This window comes from Falco naumanni, chromosome 7, assembly GCF_017639655.2.
Source record: "Falco naumanni isolate bFalNau1 chromosome 7, bFalNau1.pat, whole genome shotgun sequence".
In the NCBI taxonomy this organism is placed as follows: Eukaryota; Metazoa; Chordata; class Aves; order Falconiformes; family Falconidae; genus Falco; species Falco naumanni.
In genome coordinates, this window is record NC_054060.1 from 4,922,608 (window position 1) to 4,946,146 (window position 23,539).

Sequence of the window (23,539 nt, forward strand, 5' to 3'; positions counted from 1 at the left end):
CTTGTCTCCCGCTTTTTGCTAATTGGTAAAAGCAGACTATTTTCTTCACACCGTTCCCTAGAAGGCAGGGACAGGAGCAGCTCTGTCCTCTGACGCTGCGCCGCTTGCACCCGCTGCCAGCCCGGCACTGTTTCAAAGAGCAACCAGAAACCCAGGGTGAAATAGGAAGACTGGGGTGGAGCAAGTATCTGCCAGCAACCGATCGAGAGATAAAGCGTGATTTACTGGCTCAAATAAAGATGCCAAAAACATGTGGTGATTTATTTATTTTACTGGGAAAACTGGGTTCTCAATCATAAAATGATAACATAATAACAATGAACTCAACAGTAAGGACTGGAATATTAAACCTGCAAAAGCAAGTTTGATTGGATGCCGATATTAACAGAATTAATGAAAAAGCCAAACAGACTTCAATTACGGATCAGCAAACAAAACATCCCTTGCTTATACCTGCTGTTTTTGAAAGAAATCAGCGTCTATCTCTTGTAAATCATTAAAAACAAAATGCTCAATTAATCCTTATTTTATATGTAGAGGCCTGACAGAGGCAAAGTCCTATAGCCATACCTCTGCTTTACGAATCGAAGCAATAATGGTTTCAGAAAGCAGTCACACTCTATGAGCAGACAATTGAAGAGATTTAGTAAATCCCACTTTATAGAGCAGAGACTAATCGGAAAACACAAGCCAGTCAAATGTTTCTTATGAACTGTTGACACTATATCAATGCTGAATCAATTGGTGGCATTTACTCTGAGTGACAGAAAAGAAATAAATATTTATATCACATCACCTATATCAATGAACCTAGGCAGAAAGCTATTTCTAACCTGTCAATATTTGATTATCTTGAAGAATCATGTCCCCTTCTTTTAATGATTAATATGAATTCCTTATTAAACCTAAATGGAAACTACTAGAGGAATATCATTATGAATGCCTGAAAGCATAAACTGCCAAAAAATAATAAAAAATAATAACCCAACCCATATTTAAGTAATCGTAAGTGTGACTTAAATCCCCCAAAAGGAGAAAAAGTTAAAGTTACAACTAGAAACCTATCTCCAGTTACAGGTCTGTGCCCAAATTTTGCAGAGCGCAATGCAGCATAACAAAAAGCGGTTTCTCTCGACAGAAAGCAATCTAACTCCTACGAGATCAGGGTGACTAAAAGATACTATTGAAACAATTTTCTGTTTTTTAAAATGGTTTAAGTAACATTTTTCAATGTCATAATAAGAGGTGTGATACCTTTGCATCTTTCTACAATTCTGCTACGCAGGAAAGAAATCTGTAAATCCACTGCAGGGCACACAAAACTCATATTTGTTAGAACAAATAAAATGCCACATTCGGCTTATGGACTCCATCACCAACAGGATGGCTTTTACTCACATACCGTAATTCTACTTAAAAAAAAATTTCATATTATTGGAGTAACTGTCATCTTGACTTGAAAAGTTCAGAAGTATGCTGCTGGTACTTACATAATTTTAACTTATCCTGAGAAACAGATCATTTAGCTATAATTTTGAAACATTAACAAATCTACCTGGTAGGAATTTGTGAATATTAAACTAAGTCTGCAAGGAAGGAATGCTGACAAGCTTAAAAATACATTTCCAAGCTGTATTCAAGGGATACAAACAGGCAAGGCTGCAATACCGGGCTGTTCGACTCACATTTTAGAGGGGCACCCTCATCTATTAGACCACAATGTTACAGGTGATACTGAAGGACAAGCATGAAGACCAGCCTTTATCTTCTTGACACGCTCAACTACAACTACTTGATTCATGAAATGCCAATGAGGCTTGGAGAGGTCATTGTGTGAAGGCACTGAATACGCATCTGAGATAATTAAGATTTCAGCCTTCGAAACATGGAGGGGAAGTGAACAGCAGTTAAGAAAATCAATAAGAGTCTTTTATTTGCAGTGACACAGATGTCTCAGTCAATAGAGCCTAACAGGCAAGCCTGATCGCAATGGACAGGTGCCTGCCTCCAAGGCTATCAAAGGGCTTTCACTATGACAAACATTAAAACATATTTATGTTGCTGCTGAAGAATCTGGGATTCTTCGAAGGTAGTTTAATTTAACGGCGTATATTTAATGTCATTACGCTACTGCAAGCCTGCCCATACATTCAGCTCAAAATGGGTGAGAAACGATTACTCTGTGGCAGACGTGCACTTGTCCATTAATTGTTACACTTTCACTTCTGGGTGCCCAAAGCTGAATGCCCGGAGCAGCAAGGGAAAGTAACAAGACAGCTTTCTAACTTTGGGGTTTTTTGTTGTTTTAGTTTGGTTGGTTGGTGTGTGGGTTTTTTTTAAATAAGCTACAACCTAAGGTGATTCCAAACAGTACAGAGCAGTTCCTTGCAAGAGCCTGCTAAATATTTAAGGATCTACTGCCCTAAAAAATACGAAGGTCATTCTAACCGAGCAGTTGACTTAGTTATTCAAAATTGATTAACTTTCTTCCCTGAAATTGTGGCAGCAGTGCAACATGTGTGAGGTACTTCAATCTATTTGGAGCTAAATCTGATTAGCACATTTTGAGAAATGGGAAGCAAATTGCTATGCCAATCAAAGTAAATCAAGACACATAACTCATTCATATCATGACGGTTTTCATGGTCCCTCCAGTTCTGTATTAAAAGAACACATTACACCTAAATGAGCAGTAAGCATCTCTCCACCTATTTGTGGTATGCCAATCACTGCAGTATTAGGCAATAACGAGATGTGCACGTAGCCAAGACTCAATTCAGTGCACCTACCTGGCCATTTGCAAGTATTTTCTTCAGCTCTGCAGAAGACTTTTTTAAGCTGAAAAAAAGAAGAGGCAATTATTTTTAATGACTGTGCTATTTCACTCTATAAACCAAAGCGAAACCATAAGAAACAACAAGCCATCAGGTTAAGTTCATGCTTACATATTCTGAATAGATTTAACTTTAGCAATGCTGATTGATGTTCAGTATAGCTACTCCTCAAACTGCAGGCAGGAGAAATGGAGAAGCAATGCACATTTAAGAAAATCAATATATTATTCACCTTTACGAAGTAGCCTTTTTAGGTACCTGACTATATTACTCTTTGAGATGTAACCTATTGACAGTTAAAAAACAACAACAACAACAAAGATACCTTCACACACCAGGTGTTCCAAAAAACAACAGGAAAATAGTGTTCACATCTAGTTTTCAGGCGCGCTGTTTTAAAACTCCTTAAGGCATGATCCCTCAATAATTTCTGTAAATTTGCAGTTGAAGGGTGTGCCATCGATGATGCCTCGCTACCTCAACTGACCATAGATTGGGGCATGGTGAGCAGGTGAGTACAACTCCTGGTTTAGGCGTCTCAGGGACATGCCTAAATTGAGGAGGGTGAGTCCAGCTTGCCATGGGCACCCATTCCAAGTCAGCTTGCTGCTGCAGTCTCTGTGCTTTTTCCAGGAGAAACTACTCCTGTGTCAGTAGTCTTACACCACACAAAATGACCTGTATTATTTTTTTTCTACTAAGAGAACTTTAACAAACCACTGCTATCAGCTCGGTGTGTTTTGTAGGTAAAACTGTTAATGGCTTCAAACTACTTCCACCCACTCACGAAATACTGCTTCACCTCCTTTCCTGACAAACTCCGTTCCTTCTGCATTCAACACCACAAACTGCCCAGGTAGCAATACGTCTGCAAAACTTAATCTCAAAGCGACATTCTGCTCTTATTACTGAAGTTTAAGGAAAAAAAAAAGTACAAAATAATATATTCTTGAAAGGCATGTGCACGTGTCTTGATCACAGATCATTATTAACAAGAACAGTGAAAACAGAGATTTCATATTTGGTGGCTTTGTTCTTTAATAGGCCTCTCGTTCCTATGACCACTTTAAAGAAAAATTAAGTTTTCCAAGGAAACATAAGTTGATCTTGTCATCTTTCATGACTAACAATTTGTGAACATGAAACAAAGAGAGACTTTCAATTACTTCAAAAACAAAACTCATAGTGCAGAAGGTTTCGGAAAAGGAATGGCAATTAACCACCAAATAAGGTGACAAGAATCTTCTAGAAGCCTCATTTTCAATGCACTTTAAGAACAAGCTCAAAGTACAGGAAGTACTGAAAGCCAAACATAACAGCAACAGAAAACAGCTTTATTTAGTTCACTGGTATAATAGGCTGGGAGGACGACTGCAGTTCGTAAACACATTTAGATTTATTTTCTTAAAGAGTCTTGGACAGGATCTTCCCCATTGCAACACACAGCAGATCTTCCCCAATGGATGGGGGCAAACCTTGCCAGAGGAGACTGACACAGGGTATTGGCTTGCTTTTTTTTTTTTTAATCTCTGCAATTAGCTAAGTCGCTAACAGGAGCATCAAAACTGGTTTTAATGGTACTTGAATGGGGCTACCCACTGGAGCGGCACAACTCCAGCACTACTATCAGCCATGTGGCATGGCATCCTCCTCATCAGTGAGGAACCACATCACTCCCACCACGCAAAGACAGTGTTTGTGGGACAGTCCCACCACCGCAGCGCTTCGCAGTGTCTGCCAGAACAGGCACTGACACTTCACCGACCAAACGCGCTTAATGCGGTGCAACTGTGTCTTTGATCCTGCTCTTCTCTGTCAGTTCTGATTTTTTTTTCCAGAACGCTCTTGGAGAGAAAAGGGAGCAGCATGCTGATGCATGGATAAATGTAATATTATATGCTTATTAGAATAATAGAATAATTTAGGTTGAAAGGGACCTCCAGAGATTTCTATTCCCACATTTCACATATGTTCTTAGATGAAGAAGATGGAGCCAGACTTTTCTTATTTTCTTTTACGAATACGTAACAGGTTTTTGTGGGGTTTTTGTTTATTTGTTTCAACATCAGTATTGAGTATAATGACTTCCTGTAACAGTTCATGTTTATGCTCCAGTATTTAAAAACAGATCTCTAAGAAAAAAAGAGAATGAGTTCCCTTGCATTTTAAGATGTTAATATGGGTTTTCAAATTAGGGCTGGAATCTAAAGAGAAAGCTAAGGGAGATGTACTCCAAAACTTCGCTGAAACTGCATGAAACAGGGTACCTAAGCTGTTCAGGTTTTTCAAAAATCTTACTGCACAGTAATAAACCTACTGAATCGGGTATCAAGTTTTAAAATCAAAGAATCCTGGAACAGGATAAGCAACGAAGACCTAAACATACAGACCTCGCCACAGACAATGATTATTAGATTAACTAAAACCAATTAGCCCACCCACAAACAGTATTTCAACGCTTTATAAAGGACAAAACCATCCGAAATACCCAGCCAAGACTTATTTCTTTTGGCAGCAAATACTTCTCCTGAAGAAACAAGCAGTACGAGTCTAACAATATCCATGAATCAAGGCAATTTTGTCTTCCCCACTTCACTCCTGCGTGCCCGGTAGTCACATAGAAAAAGTTATTCAACATCAATCTCATCATTAGTAACTACTGCACACAAGGTTCCATTTTGTTTTAATAAAAGAAAACAAAACAAAACATATGCTCCTGTTCTTGACTCTTACCTATTGCTTGGAAGGGAATCCGAGACTGCCGAACTGCTATTATTAGCACACCCTGCTCTTGTATTTACCTGCGGGCAGGGAAAGGATCTTTATCAGTCGTTTGTGTTCAGAGGACACTATTCTAATTAACCTGTAATTTGCCATGAATTTCTCATTTCACTATGAAGGTTAATTAGCTTGTTGCTAGGCATGGCGATGGCTGAGGTCTCGCCTGTATGTAGGTTAGCAGGCTATATAATTCATGGACTACAATATACTATCTTTACATCTTAAACGCTTAGTTAAATAATACAGAAAAAGAGATGGTATGTCCACCATTTATCCTCATTTTAAACACCAAGCAATCATTTAACACAATCTTCATCTCTGCATTTCAAAATGAGTATGATTACAGAAGCAATAAGCACATCTGAATGAATCAAACAACCTAGAAGAATATCACTGCAGTGCTTTCCACACTTAGATAAATTACTGAAATCAAACGAATATGGTGGGTTTTTTTTTTTTATACTCTTTGAAGTAGTAGCAGACATCAGTTGATAAACTGAATATTAGAATTTAGGAACCTTATTAACAGAGGTTAAAAACAAAAGGAAAGGCAATTCCATTTTTAATAAAACTGTACACAAAGATATCGCAGCCAACACCCAGCAGATGAATACTTCTCCCACCCTCACCAAAAAAAAAATTAATAAAATAAATAAATAAAAATCTGCTTGTCAGAGCGCAAGAAAGTGCAGTTTTATTTGACATTTCAATAAGTGGAACACAGCATTACAAATCCATCTAACTTTACTGAAACAATTATTGAAATTCGTACCTTCAGGCCATGTATGTTCCGTTTCCCAGGAGGCTTGCAGGCTGAAACAGTAATTGACTAAATTGTAGAACACATCAGGGCCATTTACAAATTTGCTCAAAATGAATCTTTTAAAAAGAAATGAGGGTGACACCAAAATTAGCAGAGAGAAATGATTGAAAAGTGCCTCACAAGACCCAGAGTGGGAATTATGAACCAGGATTTTTAACTTGCAGGAGTGAGCATTTATAAATGCTAAGAGCTTTCTGACACCATGTAATATAAATTCTAATTTCGGCTTAAAACACATCAAAAAATCAAGAGAACTGTTGGCTTAAATTATCAGATTCTTTTTGTAATTCAAATTAAAATCTTATGTCACTATATTTTCACATGCTGTATTTTTTCTGGCATTTAACAGAAATATTTGTAAGATGTATTTTAAAGGAATCAGCTGCCACACATCATGAATTAGTCATATTGTCAAATGCAGACAGTTTACTTTAAACGTGGAAAAAACATGTCAGGGGCAACAGCAATGAGTCTCAGGAAACCAAATGCTGGATAAACACAATACAAAATGCCACATTTTGGACACAGATGAACAAATGTGGCATCTTATTACGACGTCTAGGTTTACAGAGGGACATGCTGCTTGAGAAGAAAGTATTTTCCTGAAGTCTCTCAAACTGTATATTGCCTTGTTCTTCCATTTGGTGGACGTGCTTTTGTCAAATGTTAAAGCCACAAAGGCTTCTAGCTACATGTTACAGACAGTTCCCATTTTAAAACTACAGTGCCCTACAAATTGTATGTTAAAGGGCCTGTCACTTTTGATTGATTGTCTGAGGAGGGATGAATTTGATTTTTCTCTTTCTCTGATGCACATGCGTTTCACTTCATTTTTTGACAGCAGGAAACAGAACTATTTATTAGTCAGAAGGACACAGATGATAGTTATTAAACACATCAGTTAGGGCCAGACCATGTGCCTTTAAATGACATTAGAAATTACCACGTGTATCTTAAAGAAGAAAAATATTATGATACTGTGGGCATTAAAAACAAGCTACTCTAAAATACATCAGGATATTATTTTTTCTAATAGATTAAAATAAACATTTTTAACAAGATACTAAAAGAATAATATTTTTAATGAGACATATTTGAATGGTATATTCACTTTGCATTCCACAGATGGGATATATATAACAGACAGGAGATACATATCTCTATATGTGTGCATGTATTCACACACTGTTTATGTATATGAATACACAGAGTTAATTTTCAGTATAAAAAAAGAACTCTGGCTCTTACTACCTGGACAGTAACAATGCATTTCTTTAAAAAATGGATCTTTGTTCCCCTTAAAGACTTTTAAATTAGGAAGTGAATACAGTATAGCCAAGGCAGCACAGGATGGCACAGGAATATTTGCTACTGGCAGGCTTTACGGAAGACATGACTTTCCAGAAGTTCGCTGGAGACAGCAGCTGGGGGGCTTCCTCGAAGTAAGAGGGGCAGCAAGGGAAGAGGACTCAAAGGAAGATTTGGATTGCAAAGAAAGCTCTTAAAAAGAAAGCACCTTCCATTACAGGCAGAAAAGCTCATGTTACTGCTGGGGCTTTAAACTGCAGTTATGTAGAGAGATGTGGCCAAAAGGGCATGAAAGAAAAATGCTTGTGCTAACAAAATTTGGGACGTTTGTTAGAGAGGCAGGACAACACGACAGAAAAAAAAACAACAAACATATGCAGGAAAGCACATTTTGTTCAATATCGCAGAAGAGCAGCAGCAGAACTTAGAGGCTGTCTGGGTATGAAGGGAGTACAGTGGCTTTAAAGCTGTAACCTAGAAAGAACAGATGTTTTAAGAAGGTGATTTGGAAAGATGAAACAGCAACTCAGCTCTGAAGCAATTTGGAGCAGTGGTGAGCCACCTATGAGGCAATACCCAGCAGACACGCGTGTAGTTGAGCCAACAGTGAAAATGTGAAGGTGATACATGGGGATCGTAAGCTCAGCAGCATGGAGATGAATTCTGAACCTGTACAGTCAAAGATTATCCTTAGATGTAAAGCAAACAGTAAAAGGAGACAACAGCAGGAGTAGGAATCTACTTGGCTGGTTCTTCAGGAACAACCCAAAAGCAGAATCTACAAGAAGATTAAGCCTGATCTGTAATCTCAAAACGTCCCTTTGAACACTCCAGCCTACCAGCTACTAAGCACCTCCTGTCACAACTTCCTTGAACCGTTTGCTTAAGGGGAAATACATCTAATTGCCTTGCATTTACAGCAAGGGTTCCCCACCTACTAGGATCACCCACTGTATCAGTTTCTCTAAGCCACGTGAAAGCCCAGCATTTCATTTCTGGCAAGTGGTGGTCAGTGGTTTTAGACAGCGCCTGTCAGGAAGTAATTAAACGCCTTCTACAGAAAGAGGTTCAGAAGAAAGGCTGAGACACCCACATCCCAGCCTGGGAAGAGGCAGAAGACAGCTCCCCTCTTCACGGCTGTCCTGGAACTCGTCTTCACGAGAACACGTCTGGACCGCTGATTGCTCTGGAGCCCCGCGGCTCAAATACCCAGCACCCCCCCAGCCAGACCTGCTAGCCTAAGCCCTAAAAAAAAAATAAACCTCCGTATTCCCTTTGAATTCAAGTCTCTTTTCCATAGGAGTACTGAACTATCAGGAAACCCACCCTCCTTTTGAGACCTTATTAGCATGTGTTTGAGAAGGCTTTTGTTAATTGCCCAATTCAAACTTCAGAGAGTTGTAAGTAATGGAAGTCTAGAATGTTTAATTGGGAAACTCATAGTATGATTATTTGTGTAATATCAGTTAAGTGAGAAGAGTTTAATTTTTAATTATTTCAATTAATTTATTGCTGGGAGATTTACTTGGAGAATTTAAGCCTTATCTGTTTCATCAATTAAGAATCAAGAGATTCAAAGACTGGATACTGAGAGCATCTGAATGAATCAGCGGAATTATGTAATGTATTCGTCTTTTTTTAACCATTATTTGAGCTCAAAAAGAGCACTGCGTTCCCAAAAACCTAACTAGCTGCCTACGGATTTTTGTTCAGGATGTAGATGACCTATTTTTTAATTGCCTCAGCCCACATAATTGATTACATCTTTCCCTGTTCAGAAGAACTATTAAAGTACTTGTGATCATTTTGATACTGCTGCTAAGTGCCCAAACCTCAAATAAAATATGTCACGGATGGAGCCTCTGTGACAGACATTTCTGTTTTCAAGATGAACAATGACATTCACATTCCCAAAGTCTGTTACACCGATTAATGATATTAGAAGACCTTAACAAAGCTCAATTTTCATAAGTATCCAAAACTTAAGTTATTCATCTGCTTGGGTTTGAATACATGCAGAACCATCACCAATGGGTTTTTCAAATGTACTTAAATATGTACTATGCAAACTGACTCTTGTTAGTCTAATTTACTCCAGTAAATTAGCTATTTTATATGCAATAAATGCAGTTTTCTCTACACTCCCCACAATAATGAATTCTTCCATCCAAATTAAGAGGTAAACATCATGTTATGTGCATTTAAACCTCCCGAAAACATAACCGTTGATGAAACAGTTTACTGATATCATCATTGTTGATTAGAATTTGTTAAGCATTACCTCTTGGATATATCTGGAGAGGCTCTATTAACTGTCCATTTACTTGCTGTTCCATTACAGTGGAGTAATACTGCAAAGAGATTAAAGAAAGAGATTACTCAGTAACGTATGAAAAGTAGTAAGAGCACACTTAAGATTGTTTAATTCAATGTATTTTTATTTTTCTTTAAATTGCCGCAGTACATATCAGCCACTAGAATGCTTTCTTACTGTTTGCAATGTTCACACAACAAACTGGCATGGAAGGAACACAACCAAGGGGCTGCGATACCCAGCAAAGGGATCTGTTAGTGGCTCAACTATGCAATTTTCAGGCCCACTTGAAACCTAGGAATACCTCAGAAGAGGGAGCAAATGAAACATTGACAGCAAATACAGCAGTTGCCACACCTGATGAAGCCAGGAAAACAAGTCAAATGTGGAAACAAAGAAATGCTGTAAATACAGTAACAAAAAAAAACAAAACAAAAAACAAACAAACAAAAAAAAAAAGGTGCAATTAGTAAGACTCCAAAGGAGAAAAAATCTGGAAATTATCCACAAATTGGTAGTGATGAGGGATAGTCAGGGTAGCTGGGGTCACATCCCTTATAAGCAGAGGTGTCGTGCATTCCCTTACGGACAAAATTAATGCACAGTAGGGTATACAAAACAGAATTACTAGAAAGCCACTGCAGACGTAGTGAGACCTCAGACTCTGAAGGAACCCACTAGGAGTGATCTGGGTGCGGGGGGAAGTTTATCAACAAAGACAGGTGAAGAACGGGCAAGAAGCGAGCAAGTACATGGGAACATCAAGACCCAAGAAGACAGAAAATGTGGTATGAGGAAGCCTGAGAAGTGACACAAGGATGAGGATAAGGAGTGGCATTAAATGAAGACATAAACATTTGGATTGAACAAATTCAAATCTTTATTAGCCTTTTTTAATAGACCCTCACCTGAGGGGGGGTGAACACTCACCAGACGGGACACGTAACATCACAACCAGACAATCCCAAGGCAGGAGACAGACCTTGCTGTGAGTTTACTTTCTATAACCCACACATCTCTTATCACAATGTGTTGAATATTGAAAGCACATCACAAAGCACATTTCTTTTGCAATCACCAAACATCTTTGAAGCAAACACGCTGGCTGTGGGCCAGATCTTCATAGCATAAATCAGTGTAGCTCCACTGACTTTCATGCTAATTCTCACCAGCCGAGTGTGGTCTAAGACTTCAGCATGTCACTGTTACCAGCGTTCTGTGATACTATTACTCAAACTGGCAAGAATGGATGTCAACAAGGAAAAAAATTCTAAGTCTCTATGGAATCAAACACACGTATTTCACTCACACCAATGGTTTCCCACAATGCAAGTGTTTTTACTTATGCAACTTCAAAAAGACAAAAGTTTACTACCTACCGTTACAAAACATTTTTCTTTCCTCTTACAATGGGATTAAACATGAACTACAGTAGCAAATGTTAGATGGACACAAAAGACAATTTACATGCAGAAGCTTTTCAGTGCTTCTGTTTCTCACATACATGTCAAAAACAGGAAGAAACTTCCTTTTTGTTAAAAGAGCTGTTATGAAGAAAATTCCTGAGGGTTTAAGGATCCATGGAGTTCCGCCTCCTGCGTGTACATCTCACACGATGCCTGCTGCTAAAAGCATTTCCCTTATTAAAATCTCACCGCAAGATTTTTGAGAGAGGCATCTCGCTCATGTTAGTAGACAAACATATAAATCCACGTCTTAAATAACTGTGTGACAAATGCTTCCACCGTGCTTACACAGAGCAAAGCTATTCATTATAAAAGCCCTCTCTTTTGAAACACTCGAGGTTTTTCAGGGGTCAGGACTACTCCACAGACTTATTTTGTATCAGGGGGGTCACAAGTAACATGCCAAATCCTCCCCCACATCCCCAAATCCCTTCACAAGAAAGTTGTCACCAGTACTAGTAGTTATGGAGCTGTGAAAGAATCTCCTGCTCCACTGGGGGCCAAAATTGCTTAAGAAAACAAACTTTTTTATTACCGTTTTAGTAGTGGCATTCTATGACCTGAAGACATACATATACACGGTATAAATATACATGACATACTCTCTAGAATAATGAACTAAAATAAACATACATGAGACTGTTTCCTACCAAGAAGTAAAAAAGAAACAACATAGAGGGGGAAAGCGAGAAAAAAACACGGCCCTCTCCATTACTCAAACAGCGATGACAAGTAAATGAAATATCAATCATGTAAGCTGTCAACCTTTTGGGACAGCAATAACTGTTAACAAGTAGTCTGGAAAAATTGTCTGAAAATGACTTGTCCTCCACACATGAGCATTTGAGGTTTCCATGGAAAATTAAGATGCCAGTGGCTATTTGGAACATTGTTCAGGTATTCTTTTTAATGGAAAATTTGCCAGTTATTGATCCAGAGCATGTATCCCTTGCTTTCAGAAAGCTGCAAGCAACTTTCCAATCAGTGGCTGTCAAAAAAATTACTGCCTTTTTATACCAATACAAGACAACAGTTAAAGTGCAACTCCACTGCTACTCAGTGTCCGTCTTTAATTAACCGCAATGCACAACAGGAAAACAATCTTATTTACCATTCCACAATATTTGCACAGGCATAATATAAGGTATTTCCGCATACATAAAACAATTCCAGAACTGCCTAAAATCACTTACTGTCAAGTTCAGAAACCAAAGAACCTAAAGATAAAAGGTCCTGCATGACTGAAAGCATCTTCTGCAATTAGCGTCATACTTGCATGGAAGAGATCTGTATTCTCAGATAATTATTTTTTTTGTTCTTAAACTGAAAGAAAACCCTCCACCTTCATTTTGCAGAATACTAGCAGAACAGGAGGCTAACTGTTCCATGTCAAAATTCCTAGAAATATGTGAGCAGCTGTCCAGTCCTCCAAATATTTGTTGCAGGCCTGAAAACACTAAAAAATGAGTGGTTTTCTCCCCTGGTATATTCTTCAAGCTTACAGTAGGTTCATTCCTTTTCTTGTAGGCTAAGGACATTTGTTTTCTTATAAACATATCCCAAAATGACACCTATAGGATGTCACAAAGTTAAGCCATCAATGCAACACTCAAATAGAAAACTAGTTTAAAGCTAAAGGGAAAATTTTCAGAGAAGAAAAGCTGCTGAAGTGGAAAGAAGTCATTTACAGACATCCCATAATTTTTAAGGGAAAGCAGAGACTTGAGCAATCATAACTCTAATGTACTGAAACTTTAACAGTAAGCTTGGAAGCATAGCAAAAAGATGACCTTACAAAGGCATGATTAATCTTAAGACTGTGCCAGGAAAATTCAAGTTTTCCAGTTTGACAGTAAAAATGGCAGACGTTTTATAAGGGAAAAAAAAAAATAATCAAGAAACACAAGGTGGGGAAGCACCACCAGTGATCTAGCTGTATGAAACAAAAGAATAGAACACCCCCTCAAACAAGCACAAAACCCCCTTGACTGCAGCAAGGATTTTCTTCCTTTCTTTCACACAACTGTCATAATGCTCTTTAGTATCAAACTTGTAATACAATGGTTTCATCTCCTCTGGAAAAAAAGACAAACCAAACCTGCACATGAGGGGGGTTTATTTAATAAATCCCTTGAGTTTCACAGAGATCAATCACCAGCATCTGGAACCTGCACTTCTTTCACCCCAGGATTAAGTCATAGGCAACAACTAAAGTCTCTTTGGACCAGGGTCTGCTAACAGACTTCCAGTCACCCAGCGTCCACCCAGCCTTCACCAGGCAAGAAATAGCACGACCTCTGCAGATATCAAAAGGACCAGAATTTCAGTGGGGAAGCCTCCCTGGCACCTAGAAAACAAGAACCCCCTTCATAGGAAACATTGATCATTATGTATTTACGTGCTAAGTTCACAACAATGAAACAACATCGTTTTGCAAAAAAAAAAAAAAAAAAACCAAACCAGAGAACATGTGCCCAAGAGGGATCCATTAAGCAGAGACTCAGGCAAGAAGTAGGTGATCCAAGCGTGTCCCTGCTCTGCTTCCTCTGCAACGGGGAACTGAGGACGAGGACTGAACCAAGTCACTAAGTCCCACCAAAACCATCTACAAACGGTACTAAACAGAGCTTGTGTCTGGCATGGTCCAAGTTAAGGCCATTACTACTGCGAGAAGTGCACTTTAAAAGGAACTTGCAGTCCATCCGGCTTAGAGAGAGAATACCCATTTGTTATTTTCTTGCTTATTGATTGCATTTGACAGGAAATGTTAAATGATGTTTTTTCACTTACATCTACAACATGAAAGATACACTGAAGCTACATTCAAATTGTTTTGTTTCAATAAGTAACTGCATACTTTATTTCTGTAGACAGATTTTATATTTATAGGTATCTAGATAGATTTTACACACATCTATGTATATAAAGGCAAACACAGACACATATATCTCGTATTAAGAAAGAGAAAATACATCTTTAAATCCTCTATGAATACTGAGCCTGCAGCTACAATGAAACTCTTCTGTTAGGAGGGGTGAAACAGTCACCAGATGAAAGTAGATTTTGAAAAATTTTTAGAGCCCAGGGGTTCATTTTTAATGAGCCGTTACTTTAAGTACTGCATAAAAAATACAAGAAATTGATAGTCCATTTAGCCTGCACTATACCTAATGCAAAAGTCATTAAGATGCATTATTCTTAATGTTTATGATATGATCAGTAAGTGTACAAGTCTTTTTTTTTTGTTTTTAAAGTCAAGCATGTCCATATATCTCATGTGATACAGTTTTCAAACACCTATGCTTAACACAGGAATATCACGCTCTGAACTTAATACAGGAATATCGCACTGGGAACACTTCAGCTTACCTTAACACTTTGATAGAAACAAAAATACAGAAACTGATCAACATGGAAAATACCAGCATTCGTTATACTATACCTACATAGGACAGCATGGCTTTCATTTCTTCATCGCTTCTGACTGTAATCCGATCACCATCCTCATCTTCATCTAACAAAGAAATGTATTACATTCATGAACAATGGGAGAAGGATATTTACAATTTTAGTATGTAAGGTTTTTACTTGGACGTTTAGAAGCAAGCAAAAATACTAAGAATGTATAAGCCAACTACACAAGTAACAAGATACTCTAAAATACTAATGTTTAACAACTCCAAACATTAATTAACAAAAGACCAGAATTACATCTAAAAAGGGGGCATGAACAAAGTGCTCAAAACTTTGGTCTCAACAGATTTTACTGCCAGAATCTCTCCAGAAGCCAAACACTTCACACAGGCTGCAATTCCCCTTGCTGAAACCCATCAAGGTACTAAGCAAACAGAAAGTAAAGTTTCCAAGTGTGCTTCAATCCTCCCAGATGGATTTAAGTTTTGGCAGCTTCTTTCATCAGAATTACTAGAAATTAAAATAATAATAATAATAATAATAAAAAGTCTTCCTCTTCCTCCCACTAAAAACTTCTGGTCTTACTGTCAACCCCACCTCAACTCACCTGCCCTGTGTCAAGTTCCTCCCACCCCTGTGCCCCCATGCCCGTTAGAAATGCATGGGCGTCTCTGCTTCTTCATGACACAGCAACACCGACTTAAAAATGGTAACTTCTAAGTGGACACACATCTGCAGCGTTTATACAGAGAAATTTAGATAAAGTTCGTGAACGAGCAAAACCAGTTGAGTTTTTGTTCATAGTGCAACTGCGGGCAAAGGGGAAGCAGAAGGCAGGAGCAGCAGCATCAGGAGATCACGGTTTCGTGACGATGGCTCAGGCACCGCCACAATCGCACAGAAAAGGCATGTCTGGCGAAAGGGAAGAGGCTGCTGTAGAGACAGAACCAGAGGAAAGGGAGCGAGATTCGGAAAGGCTCCAGCAGAGCAAAGCATTCAGAAAGAATTATTAATATGAAGATCTGAAGGAGGAATAGACTTTCCAAAGACATATGGCGGGATTCAGCAGGTGCAGATTTACCAGGGGGGCTCAATCCCCCCACATTAGCACCAGCTGGTGCAACAAGACGCTCCAACATCCCATGCAGCAGTCGCTGAGACACCCCATGCTGTTCCTTCACTCCGATGGGAGCAGTGTCCACCCTGTCCACTCCTGCACCGGTCCTCATGAAAAGCTCATACACTTTCACCGACGGGAGACCTGCACCAGTCACCAGAGGAATGGAAAGACCCCTCCCCTCCAAATCAGTTAGAAAACGTTAATTTATTTTTATTGCTCTAGCTTTGGGGGAGAAGGGAGGGGTTAATGATCTGTCTCCAATTTTTGCCTGCTGCAAATTAAATATCTTGTATAGATACTTATTAAAAACAAACGAAAAAACCCAAAAGCAAAGCCCATTGGTATACAGCCCAGTGTTACATTTTTTTTTTTCCCTTTGGACAGGAAGTTCTTTGAAAATAAAACAAGAAACATCAAACTGATACCAAAGAACAGCTGTCAAATTTGCACACTTTTTTGGCCAGAAAACATTTACTGCGGGGAATTTCAGCCATGAAGGCCCATTTCAGTTGGGATATTTAAAAGGCCTGAGACACCCACCTCTTCCTGAAAGCTGATGGAGCTCACCGTGTCAGGACACGTACACGCACATCAGGACAGACAGACCAGAACAATTCTGCCCAGGCTCCAAGCCGCAAGCAAGCCGGTCAGAAAGCCATACGGCTACAAAAGAAAAGCACTCTGCCCAAGCTAACCTGCACTGGGAAATCAAGAAGCAACACACACACACACACACACACCCCATATTACAAACACCTGTTAAATACCAAAGGGTGAGGACATGGAGATGAGCGAGTGCATTTACATGGCTTTGGGACCAGAGCAGAGGCTGGGGCAGTCTGCCTGTCCGTCCCCATCTCTACAGATGTGCTCTAAATCAGTTAGACGGGAGCTCTCTGCAATCACAGCCCCTGCATATCACATCAACGTAAAAAGTGCCATTATGTCCCTGGATGAATACTCACTCTTGCTCCTAGTTACATACAAGAATCTGGGAAGAGATCTGAAGTCAACAAATCAAAATTACCCGAAAAAAGGAGTTTGCTCATTTTGCCTCTGAAAACCTAGCAGGTAATTCTGAGGCTGTAACAAGGAAAGAGCAAAGCAATGCAGAAGACAGAGCAAAACAACATGAGACAGGTAAGAAAGGAAAAAAATTAACACAAAAACCTCAGAATTACACTTGAAAAATGTACTGGCAGAGAGCTGTGGGACACTGGAAACCTGGAAGCTGGAAGAGGAGGAACTAGATAGCACAGCTATGTCCTACAAGAGCCTTGTCTCATGGAAATTTAACTGCTGAACTGCCAAATTGCTAAAACTGCTTGCTAGGGTTACCAGCCTGCAGCAAGTCATGAATGATGAAAAGATTAAGAAGAGTTAGTGAGTTGAAACTGAATGCTTCCTTGCCTGGAAACATTTTAGGCAGAAAGGAGGAGGAGTTGTAAAACTGCTACCTGGCCAAAGCCCAAGTCCTAGTCGCAGTGTGTAACAGAGTAAGAAAGGCTGAAGAAGCAGCTGTTGGAATAGTGAACACAATGCACGCCATGCATCAACAAGAAGGGATCAGAGTAAAACGCAGAGGAGGGGAAACATATGACAGAGGGAGATGAATACATGGAGACAGAAGCTGCTAAACAGGCCTGGCTTGAGGGAACAGACTGAGCTGGGACCACGAAAAAAAAAAAAAGTGGAAAATTCTTACAGTCCACTTGCGAGACATTTGTAACAATCACACATCATTCATTTTCAATGAAATTAACTCCAAGGTTCTCAGAACTGCAAAATTCCTAATGGTGGTACAAAGAGAATAAACGAAAAACATGTTGATGAAAAGGCAGAAAATGTTACCTGGCATTAAAAAAGCCAAATCTAAAAGAGCCAGGCAATGCCTGTAAAGAGTAAACCCAGAAGAAAATACATCTCATATCTGTGCAGAGATCCTTTGCCACCCTACCATGACATTTAAGTGGGCACAGCCCAAAAACTAGCTCAATGTGACACATGGGTTCAGAAAGATTTCCAGGCTTCTCTGCTTGCCTAGAGCACAGCAATACGATTTTCCAGCACATTAGGGAAGCAAAAGTAGAACCAAAAAATCCTACGTACTGGCTGGATTTTGCTAATGTCACTTAAAATGGAGGAAGAAATCCTCACAAGATACCAAATAGAGTGCAGCAGATGGTAAACAAATATTATGAAGCAATCTTCACAAAATCTGCAGTGTGTCACAAATATACAAAATGGCAGAGTTTGGATAAAAGGATCATAACAGGCCATATGTTGTTAGTGATTTTATTTTTAGCGATGTGTAATACAACAGTGAAATCCACATAAAGGTCCAACAGTAGGAGAAGTGCAGCCCCAGGTAGGAGCCGCAATGGATGGTACGCTGTAGATAACAATAACTAAACAAACAGTAGAGGAGCCTGCACTGGATGGCAATTATCCACATCCGAAGAAGCAATGAAGCAGGTGAGAACGAAGCTTAAGCTGGTAAAATCTAGGCATTTGATATGGAAAAAGTAACCAGAAAAATCGCACATCAATATACATAACATATTTTAGATGCCAGTTAAATGGCAGGGGAAATGGTTTTGTGCAGATGTAAATGACAGACTAGAGACATGAACTGAAAGCACAGAAGCAGATGTTAGAAGACACAATGAAATAAGTATTTCGAGGAAAGTTCTACACATGGTACCATTAATATGGGCTACTGCCCTGATTGCAGCGACTGCTACTGGTGCATGAAGTTCAAACAAAGCTAATGTGTGATGTGGGAGGTATGCAAAAGAAATATTAACATATCATAAAAAAAATAATGGCAAGGTCTGAAGCCTGATTTTGCTCAGGTCTCTGTAGAAAGTCTTGTTTTAAAAAGCAAGGCAGAAGAAATATCGAGGCTACAGAGAAATAACACTTATAATCTCCATTTTCAGGTTTCTGGCATTTTAGGAGGGGAAAACACAAGCATATGAAAAGAAAGATTAAAAGCACTAAACAGTACTTGAAGAACCATAGAACAATATTTCCTTTGATTATCTACACACAGAATTATCCATAAAGCTCTAAAAAGGGGAGAAATGCTAATAAGAACGCAAGGCCAGGTCCTATCTTCTTGTAGCTGTTCTCTCACCTTCAGCATCACTACCTTACTCATATAACACTTCTAATCCCCTCCAGCTCTCTCTTGCTATTTCATCTCTATCAAAGGAAAACACAGATTTACATAGAAAAAAATAATAATAATAAACATTAAAAGGGAATAGCAGGAGCTCTCTTCACTTGGACAGAAACTCTAGCTCAGTATCTTACCCCCTAAGACACAGCTGTTTGACTCCCCTTTGTAGCTTATTGCTCTCCAGACAGGAAAAAAACCCTGGTATGGCTCATAAAATAAGAACAGGCTTCAAAGAATAGAGCTGAAATAGATAATTGCAGATATAGGCCTGAATCTGCACTAAAACATTCACCGAGAGCTTTCCTAACTCGGCAAATGCATCATACAACCACCTTCATGAGGTGCAAGTGTCCTGATTGACAACACCAACAGACAGCTTTCTCAGACCCTACACAGAAGCTGTTTTTCCCAGCTTCTCAACCAGATGCACATGGCCTTTCAGAAGTTATTACTGCTGCCCAAGTCTACCCAGGTGTCATTTTCCTGCAGCTCTCGTACCTCTTCCAGGAGCTGAAGCTGAATAACTACTGACACCTCCTGCTCTTGCACAGGAGACAGAGAAGATGTTGTATTTAGCTTCAGCCCAGCAGAAGGAAAAAAGGAAAAAATAAAAACGCAGCAGTCCTTCCAGCAAAAAACAGACATTTGTTCCAGTGAAAGGAAACACTAATTTCTAACGCTGCTATATTTGGTACAAAGTCCGTATGTTGTACCGTATTTCTGTAAAGGCTGCTGCTCTTTTGGTTTCTTCCAATGGAGGATTAAAATTTTAAACTTAAGACCTACAGGTACTTTATACTTTTCATTTAATTCCAGCAATATAATTGCAGTGAGGAGTAAGAGCACGGTAAGGTCATGCTGGTAATTAAAGCTATATTGTAGAAATATGCTCATTCAAGATGTGATTAAATAATAAAATATTGCTTAGTTCAGTATCATCATTAAACTTGCATTAATGCATAAATGTTTAACCGTAACATATAATGAACGTAAACATTATTTATTTAAATAAATGACAGCCCTATAACGTGACAAAGGAGACAGTTTATACAAGTCATACTTACACTCAAATGCTGTTGTCGTTGCATCTGGCAAAACTTGACCGATGACATCCTAAAATATAAAGAAGAATTAGCTAATATATCAAATGGGAAATGCCTGAGATGATTTACTCTAAATCATCTTAATGACTCCCCAGCTGCACGCTGTAGACTTAAAGACCTGCTACTCACCACTGCCCCAAAATTACAAACTTTTTAGCACACAACACAAATCAGTACAAGCCACAGCACTCTTCTTCATCGCCACGTTACCTTGAGGAAAACTGTTTTCTTTTCAAATAACTCAATCATAATTGCAAACAGGTCAGTGTGGTCTGTTCTTGCAGTTTAAAGAATCGATTTTGTCTGTAGGTTATAGAAAAATGTACATCTAACTCATCGCAGTCATAAAAAGAGGTTTATGAATGGCTTTTTTACTTAAGAAAGCACGTTTTCTCTCTCAGTCCTGCTTATATCACCCTGATTCCTCCTCTTTGCTTCTGAAAAACTGCCCTGGTCCTCTCTCCCACTGCAACGTAACCTCATCACACAGCTCCATCTCCTGCCCTGCCTGCAGCTCAGGAACAACAGGGTAACAGACAGCTCCGAATGGGTTTAGGGCTGCCATCATGAATTAAAACAGTAGCTGTGAGCCTGAACAAATTTTTTTGTTGCTTTCACTCCGCAACTGCCCGGGAAAGCGGTGGGACCCAGCAGCCACGTCGAGCTGCCTGCTGCTGCCTCGCAAAGCAGTGCTGTGTCTCAAGATGCTCTCCACTCCACGCAAGCCAGAAAGTTTGGAGGGCTCTTAGTCATTCTTAATTAGAATTTAAACTTCTTCAAAACTTGGTAGAGGGATGCAAATACATCGGCTGCCCTGAAGGAAGTAAGGTTAAAATACCCGAAGAAGTGAACGCACCAACCTGGAAGGCAACCTCCAGCCTCGCCGTTACGACAATGCCACGCAATCCCTTTCCTAAGGGATGTGCAACTCGCCTACACAAGCCCATCACAGAATATACCAGAAACATCCAAGTGTTACATCTCTCTGTTATTTTTTGCTAATACAAGTCTTTCCTTTACAACTAAACTAAACCGAGAACATTTTTGAGGTTTTTTTTTTTAGCCTTTACATACAGCATTTACTCAAAATTCAGTGAAAAATAGCTGCTCAGACTGAAGTCATCCTGGCCTCCCAGTGTATGTGCTGTTGTCAGCCTTTGTGAGGCTGCAATATGTCATGTCAGGGCACGGCATAAATGCACAGCATGGCTTTTTCCTTCCTGCTGCCTGATTTCTCATGTCACGCCATCTCTCCACTGACAGTGTCACGAAGTGATTAGAAATTAATGAACAACAATATTTATGGTAGTACATACACTGTGAGCATCTCGGGGTGCTAAGCACCCCTTCTCTCCCCGTATCAAAGCTTTAGCGATCACTGTCTTGTCACTTTTGATTTCTCTATTTTTTCATTTAGTCTAAACATCGGAAATGAAACATTCTGTGCAATGTTTAAGAGACACAATACAATGAGAAAGCGGCCAAGCAACCTGAAGATTTCCACAGAGCTTAACCGAAGCAAATAGTATTTCTAAAACTTTCTCATGTTGCCTTTTCATTTTAAATGTTAAAATAAATCAATACTATGTAATTTAAACTATTAACTGTATACAAAAGATTTGCAATACAGCTTGCTTAATTATGGAGATTGTAAATTTGTGGAGCAAAAAAAAGGAAAAAAACAAACCCCTAACCCAAAACATTGTCATGTTAATAAAAATTCTCCCATTTAAATACTTCTACAGGGTTTGACAGCTGTCAGTCCTCTGTCAAAAGCCAGCCAAGCTGTAAAGTCTTACCTAAACAGAAGACTGTGCTGTTAACTAATTATTTCTAAATCCATTTAAACGTCGAAAATTCCTCAGCAAAACCACTTTAATTGTGTTAGAATTAAGCCACTTGTAAAAAGTTCTTATGTGGGCACACAGATGCTTCCATGAAAGGGATTTTAAAATTGTTATCAGAAAAGGACCCTAGTTCTGGGGTATTTAAAAACCGTATTTAAGAGATGTGTAAGGATGGCACTCGAGGACAGTTCCAACAGCTTCAAATGTCTGCTAGGAAAGCTCCAAGACTCCCAAAGCTGTGACAGCACTAAAACAGTGATAACAGATTTTTTTAATATGTACGTACACATTCTCAGAATAACTTGTTCTATATATCAGGACTTCTTTAAAATGAGTAATAACCAAGTACATGAATTTCTGAACTACACACTGTAACTGCCTTATACTAAATAAATAGTTGAAAACCCTACCAACTGCCACAAAAAAACTTTTGCTCCGATCAACTTTCAGTATTTCTACGAAACCAACACATCTGAGAAAAACTAGCCTTGCAGAGAGCGGGGGGTGGGGGTGGAAATTACACCATTACTCTGTTGTTATGGTAGTATTTTCATCAGTTACATAAGACTTCCATCCTCAAACATTCAGCAGACCTCCCAGTGACCCAAGCTTAAAGGATTACTCTAAATTTCAACAGATTATGTGTGTGTGATGGTTTTCTACTATCACAACAGAGGTCACAAACAATAATATACTACAACTTGTGGACGTGGTTCAAGTGGGCTCACATACATGATAGCTTCTATTCCATCTTACAGAACTGAAAAGCTTCTAACAACAAGGAGAAAAATCAGGGAACAGCAGCTGAAACAAGAACTCCATCAAATCTGCTCTCTAGAAGAGCTGTGGAGCACTTATCTCTCAGGCGAGAAAGCAGAAAATGTGAAAACACTGCTTTAAATGACAGCGTAAATATCGAAACCATGGCCCTCACTGCTGCTTCAGTTAAAACTTGGTTTATCTCAGTACAACATCATGAAGTTATCCTGAATTAACACCAAGTGCTTAAATACTCCAGTGACACGGGGAAAACGAATCTAGACAGCCTGATGAAAAAAATAAGCTTATTGTAATTCATTTAGTGGTGCCTTTAAAATAAATCTATTTACTGGTAACTTACAGGTCTGCAAAGCTGATATACACAGAACATATTTAAAGTGACATCATGAAGAACAGCTCTTAGCACCTTTGTTTAGGAAAGTAATCAAGCAAATGCCTAACCTAAAGCATACAAGCATTGCCACTTCCATGGGTCAGGTACCGTCCTACCGCACCAAGGCCAACCACCACCAGCGTCAACCTGCAGCTATCAGGCTTTCAGGCTGGAATACCTGCTACACAGTTT

General features: G+C 39.1%; 1 protein-coding gene across 7 annotated transcripts in view; it reads right to left on the reverse strand.

The window, feature by feature from the left end:
• Positions 1 to 23,539, reverse strand: part of MAP2K5 (mitogen-activated protein kinase kinase 5) — a 140,332-nt gene that overhangs the window by 112,019 nt on the left and 4,774 nt on the right. For all 7 annotated transcript variants that reach the window (XR_005828869.1, XR_005828868.1, XM_040600609.1 and 4 more), the window contains exons 2-7: positions 20,309 to 20,357; positions 14,973 to 15,040; positions 10,028 to 10,097; positions 6,388 to 6,428; positions 5,568 to 5,635; positions 2,790 to 2,838 (exon numbers count right to left, since the gene is read on the reverse strand). Coding sequence is in view for 5 of the 7 variants with exons in the window: in XM_040600609.1 (XP_040456543.1) it covers positions 2,790 to 2,838; positions 5,568 to 5,635; positions 6,388 to 6,428; positions 10,028 to 10,097; positions 14,973 to 15,040; positions 20,309 to 20,357 (345 nt within the window). In the remaining 2 variants the exon portion in view is untranslated. The remainder of the gene's footprint in view (positions 1 to 2,789; positions 2,839 to 5,567; positions 5,636 to 6,387; positions 6,429 to 10,027; positions 10,098 to 14,972; positions 15,041 to 20,308; positions 20,358 to 23,539) is intronic.